At 37.4% G+C, this 6,348-nt stretch overlaps 1 protein-coding gene across 3 annotated transcripts in view; it reads right to left on the bottom strand.

Moving 5' to 3' along the window:
* Positions 1–2,141: 2,141 nt before the first annotated feature.
* Positions 2,142–6,348, bottom strand: part of ZNF420 (zinc finger protein 420) — a 67,390-nt gene continuing 63,183 nt past the window's right edge. For all 3 annotated transcript variants that reach the window (XM_011950636.1, XM_011950638.1, XM_011950637.1), the window contains one exon: positions 2,142–4,761. In XM_011950636.1, the coding sequence (XP_011806026.1) occupies positions 2,831–4,761 (1,931 nt within the window). In that variant the 3' untranslated portion in view covers positions 2,142–2,830. The remainder of the gene's footprint in view (positions 4,762–6,348) is intronic.

The raw sequence follows: 6,348 nt of genomic DNA, 5'->3' as shown, positions 1-6,348 counted from the left end.
AGGGTTTCACTGTGTTAGCCAGGATGGTCTCGATCTCCTGACCTTATGATCCGCCCACCTTGGCCTCCCAAAGTACTGGGATTACAGGCGTGAGCCACCACACCCAGCTCTTAGTTTCTTTAGTGTTGTTCTTTTACTGTTGAACTCTTAATGTTTGAATGCTCCATGATTCAGTCCTTGCTGTTCTTTACCTTTTCTATACTAAAATCCTTAATCATTTAAATAAATATGGGCAATACCTACTAAAGTAATATAATATCAATTTTGGTATATCTCATACATCAAGTGCCTATTCCCTACTGCCATTATGTGTCTTAAAAGATATCTAAAGATTCAACGTATTCAAAGTTGAACTCTCAATCTTCCCCTAAAACCCTGCTGGAACTGAAGTTTTCCCCATCTTGGTTGAAGAAAAGCTTGTATTCTCAGATGCTCAAGACTAAAACCTTTGAGTTAAAGTCACCCTGGACTTGTCTCTTTTACTTCTAGCCCTTAAACAAATCTTGCTTGCTGTCACATTTACTATATACCTAGAATACAACCAATAACCACTATACCCATTGTTACCTCTTCTTCCCAAGCCATGACATCCTCTTTCATCTGAGCTACTACAATCTCCTCCTCGATTTTTTTTCAACAGCCGTGTTTCCCTCAAAGTATCTTTACAATGGCTTGCACGCTTGGCAAGATATGGCTCTCTGTTCTACTCTAGCAACCATCCCTTTGCACAGTGTTCTTCAGTAACTTCCCCAATTTTCCTAAAACACTTCAGCATAGTTCCATTGTAGGACCTCTCTCCTCTGCCTGGAGTCACCACACTCCTTCAAGTCTTGGCTCAAGTCTATCCTTCTTGATGGTCTACCTTGATCTCTGTATTTCACAAAGCAACCTAAATGATCATATCCCTCCATCTTTTGAATGACTTTTCCCCCATAACACTTGTGTTCTAATGTACTCTGTATGTATGATTATCTCCTCCTGTTAGAATTGCTCACTGACAAATATCCAAAACACCTAAGATAGTGGCTGGAATATATTAAGTACCTAATAACTGACTACCTTTAGAGCAATAGGCTACAGTGAGGAAAGCGTAACCACGCTTACTAGAAGACTGCCTTTGTATGCATGGGCACTGGTCTAATTTCTTGTTCAGGTTGTCACATGAAATCATTGTAAGTGGATTAAGGGGGATTAAGGGTAGAGGACTGAGGGCCTGCCATCATAGATAACATCTTACCAAAGCAATATTGCTTTCAGTTGCTGCTAGTGGGCTGCCTAGGTCTACTCTAAATTTATCTCGTTCACAAGACATTACTGAAAGCAGCAAGAAACATGTAACACACATATTCTGAATCACTTCTAGCATTTCTTCTAACATTACAGCATCAACTTGATATAAAGCATGCTTGTAAGAGTGGGAGGCAGTGACAAAATGTCCTATTACAAGGATCTTCCAATTCCTAGCTTAATTTGGGCAGTTCCTCATTCTCAATGGCCCTAAGTCAATACCCCATTTGGGATTTCTTTTACCCATAGCATCCCACTTCCAAGTACAAAATTTTATTTCCTTAAGAATTTTTATTGTCAATAACAGAACTACAATAGCATCAGCAAATAAGAAGTTTAATTTCATTTAAAGAAACACAGGAGGCAAGCAGACCAGAGCTAGTATGGCTGTTTCACAAAGTCATCTGGGTTGCAGACTCCTTCTGTATTTCTGCTCCATGATCCGTAACACCCAGATATCATTCTCAAAGTCCCCATGACAGTGTCAGAGCTCCAGCTTAGATGTCCACATTTTAGGCAGGGAAAAAAGACAGGAAAAATGGATTTCATAAATCTCCTACTCATATAAATACCACTTCTATCTTGTTGACCTGCAAGAAAGGCTGAGATAGTTTTTTAGCCCAGAATTTTGTTAATAAAAAAGAGAAAATAGATATAGGGTAGGAAAAAAGCAGTCTCTATCACAAACTCTCATCATTTTTCATTGCAAAATAGTCTGTAATATCAGTTCTTATTTTGTTTACTTCAAAAGCAATACATTCAAGTTTTTAAAAATTTCGTAGATTAGACTTTGGATCTTAGACTTTGTTAAAAATCACTTCACACCTTGCCCCAATTCTCTAATAGCTGTGCTCAATAATCCACTGATTAAATCCACTGTGCTTTTTTTTTTTTTTAACAGTATGAATTTCCTCTTATAGCACTAATGGATGAGATTTAAATGACAGCTTTCTCACATTCATTATGGCATACAGTGCTTTCCACCCAAGTCATCTAGGATGTGTTGATAAAAGATTTCTCAATATTCATTAAACTCATAAGTGCTCTCCTCTCATGCAAATTCTCTAAAATAACACTAGTGAAAATGGTAGCTAATATTTGTGGTATGCTATGTTCAAGGCACCATTCTAAGAGCTTTTACATGTAATAACTTAATACTTCCAAGACTCTTATAATAAAGGTAATATACTTAGGTCTATCTTAGAATGATTAAACCAAGGTAGAAGTTAAGTATCACAATCCATATAACAAAAAGATCAACTAGTAGAGCTAATAATGTTGAAAAAGATATTTGTTTTCAATATGGCTAAAGGGCTTCCTACATTTACTATATTAAAACTATTCTCCAATTTGCTAATTTGTAATAGGTTTCCAGTAATGATAGGTTTTTCTATATGAATGACACTAACATTTTTTCTCTCACATAAATTCTCTGATGCTGTGCTTTATGAGGCAAATACGTGCCCATATTCACATTTGTGAGAATTCTTTGCTGATAACAACCAGAGAACCTCTTCATAGTGATCTCAAAGAATCAGACAATTCACATGTAAACTTGAGAGCCACGACTAAGGTCAATCCCACATTCCTTATATTCAAAAGATTTCTCACTGATATGAATTCTCTGATGTTGAGTTAGCTGTGAACCACGAGTAAAGGCCTTCCCACATTCCTTACATTGATATGGTTTCTCACCAGTATGAATTCTCTGATGCCGAGAAAGATGTGAGCTCTGAGTAAAGGCCTTTTGACATTCTCTGCATTCATAGGGCTTCTCACCAGTATGGATTCTCTGATGTAGAGTAAGCTGAGAGCCATGACTAAAGGCCTTGCCACACTCCTTGCATTCATAGGGTTTTTCTCCAGTGTGAATTCGCTGATGTTGAGTCAACTGTGAACCACGAATAAAGGCTTTCCCACATTCCTTACATTGATATGGTTTCTCACCAGTATGAATTCTCTGATGTTGTATAAGTAGTAAGCCACGCGCAAAGGCCTTTCCACATTCATTACACACATAGGGTTTCTCACCAGTGTGAAGTCTTTGATGTTGGGAAAGATGTGAACTCTGAGTAAAGGCCATTCTACATTCTTTACATTCATAAGGTTTCTCACCAGTATGGATTCTCTGATGTTGAGTAAGCTGTGAGCCACGAATAAAAGATTTCCCACATTCCTTACATTCATAGGGTTTCTCACCTGTGTGAATTCGCTCATGTTGAGTAAGTTCTGAGCCACGACTAAAGGTTTTTCCACATTCTTTACATTCATAGGGTTTCTCACCAGTATGAATCCTCTGGTGTCGTGTAAGGAGTGAGCCACGATTAAACGCCTTTCCACATTCCTTACATTGATAGGGTTTCTCACCAGTATGTATTCTCTGATGTTGAGTAAGTTGCGAGCCATGACTAAACATCTTTCCACATTCCTTACATTCATAGGGCTTTTCATTGGTGTGAATTCTCTGGTGCTGAGTAAGTTGTGAGCCACGGATAAACGCCTTCCCACATTCTTCACATTTATAGGGTTTTTCACCAGTATGAATCCTCTGATGTTGCATAAGTAGTGAGCCCCGAATAAAGGCCTTTCCACATTCCTTACATTCATAGGGTTTTTCTCCATTATGAATTTTCTGATGTTGAGAAAGCTGTGAGCCACAAATAAAAGCTTTTCCACATTCCTTACATTCGTAGGGTTTCTCACCGGTATGAATTCTCTTATGCAGAATAAGTTGTGAGAGCTGAGTAAAGACCTTCCTACATTCTTTACATTCATAGAGCTTTTCACCAGTATGCAGTCTCTGGTGTAGTGTAAGCTGTGAATTCTGAGTAAAGGCCTTCCCACATTCTTTACATTCATAAGGTTTCTCACCAGTATGAACTTTCTGATGTCGGGTAAGTTGTGAGCTACGAATAAAGGCTTTCCCACATTCTTCACATTTATATGGTTTTTCACCAGTATGAATTCTATGATGTAAAATAAGTTGTGAGCTTTGAGTAAAGGCCTTCCCACATTCCTTACATGCATAGGGTTTCTCACCAGTATGAAGTCTCTGATGAAGACTGAGTTGTGAATCACGACTAAAGGCCTTCCCGCATTGCTTACATTCATAGGGTTTTTCACCAGTATGAATACTTTGATGTTGTGTTAGGTGTGAGGCTCGTCTGAAAGCTTTCCCACATTCCTTACATTTATAGGGTTTCTCAGTAGAATGACATCTTGAATGTTGAGATAAGTAAGTATGCTGGTTGAAAATGGACATTTTGTCATATATGATCATCCCTTGCCTGAAATATTCCTTCTGATTTTCTTGTTGCTTCTCCATCTTGCCTTTGGCTTCCAAATAATCCCTGGATTTGGACTCTTCAAGATCACAGTTTTCAAGTCTGTCGTTCATTTCCCATTGGGATAATTCTGTTTCATAAGTGTTCTTTTCTGGAGATAAGTCCTTACTTGCACACCTTGAAGGCAAGTCTGAAAGATGAGAGAATAAAAAAATTGAGAAATATAACTTCTATAGCAAATACAAATAATAGGAAAATAATACCCATAAGAAATAACAGACACACATGAGTTTCTTTCAAATATTGATTACTACGACCCATGATACCTACCTTTCACATCACAATGTACTATATACATACAGTTTCATAAAACAGTACCTCCCCTGCTGTCTATTCTGTTCTGCAATATTTCTACTTTTTTCAATTTCTCTCTCTCATACACACACAGACAAAACCCACTAAACTGATTTCATGGTAATGTTCCTATCTAGAATTAAAAAAAAAATTAGCTTAGAAGGATCTCATATATTAATATATGAAAAAGGCATCTGAGAGATTAGAGAATAATGAAAACTCACCTGAGAAGATCAGGGAACAGATTAAGAAAAATTTTGAAGTGAGTAGTTCCCAAGCTTTGGTGGGGATCAAAATCACCTGGGGAGCATGCTAAAATTACAGCTGTCCAACATACACCAGACTAACTGCTAATGAATCAGAAAAAGATCCTGGAGATCTCTACTTTTAATACTTCCTATTAACTGATTCAGATTCAGACCATGATTTTCTGTATCTGCTTAATACTTTTTAGTAGCGTCCATGTTAAACTTAATATAAAATCCAAACTCTTCAATGACTTTGACTTATTTCTCCTTCCATGGTCTTGTCCTTGCTTATGTATCTGTTGAGCCTTCTCAGCTTTGCTCCTTATTTGCCAGAAAAACTAGCTTCCTTTCAACTCTGAAAAAGTCACAGACCTTTTTCAATTAAAAGCTAGCCAGAGCCTATTCCATTCCTTTGAACTGCTGTGGATGAGACTACACAAACGCTCTTTCTCATTCTTCAGGTCTCAGTTTAATAATCAGTCCCTAAATCTTAAACATTCATTTCTTGTAATTTAGGTAACTTAGACCAACCTTCTAGATGACAGCAATTACACAAATTGAACAAATTATAAAATGCACCTGAGTGAAGGCACTGGCACGTTAACATAAGAATAAAGACTGGGCGGCTAAAAGTTGAAAAATATGAGAAGTCAAAGAGATGAGCCCAACACTTGGGTCCATGTTTCCACTTAGAGAAGTCTTACAATTCTAGAAAAAGTACTTAAGAGGGGGAGAAACTAAGCAGTGTTTTGGACTGTGTCACAGGGCTGGGCAACAATAACTGGAGGACAGGGCCTGCCATAAATTCTTTATACTTTGGGCTGGGAACCCTGAGGACTACACTGAGGAATAAAGGAGAAACAGCAGACCAATCTGGACAGAGTCTGAAGTCTGAATCATCTTTGAATTGTCTCAAATTCAAAAATTTGGATTAAGGTGATTCAAGACTGTTTGCCATAGCAAACTTAAATCTTTATGGATTTTGTATAATGTTATCCAAGGACTGATATTTTGTAACTTTTCTTTGTGATGTCTAGCACTCAATAAAAACTAGGTGAATGAAAGCATAAGACAACTGAAAAACAGAAGAAAAAACAAACAAAAGAAACTTTGACCTATAAGGACTCAAATCATGTATCCACCCACCATCATACTTCTTTTTTTTTTTTTTTTTT

Source organism: Colobus angolensis, unplaced genomic scaffold (genome assembly GCF_000951035.1).
Source record: "Colobus angolensis palliatus isolate OR3802 unplaced genomic scaffold, Cang.pa_1.0 Scaffold31, whole genome shotgun sequence".
NCBI lineage: Eukaryota > Metazoa > Chordata > Mammalia > Primates > Cercopithecidae > Colobus > Colobus angolensis.
This window is presented reverse-complemented; position numbering and strand designations above follow the sequence as displayed.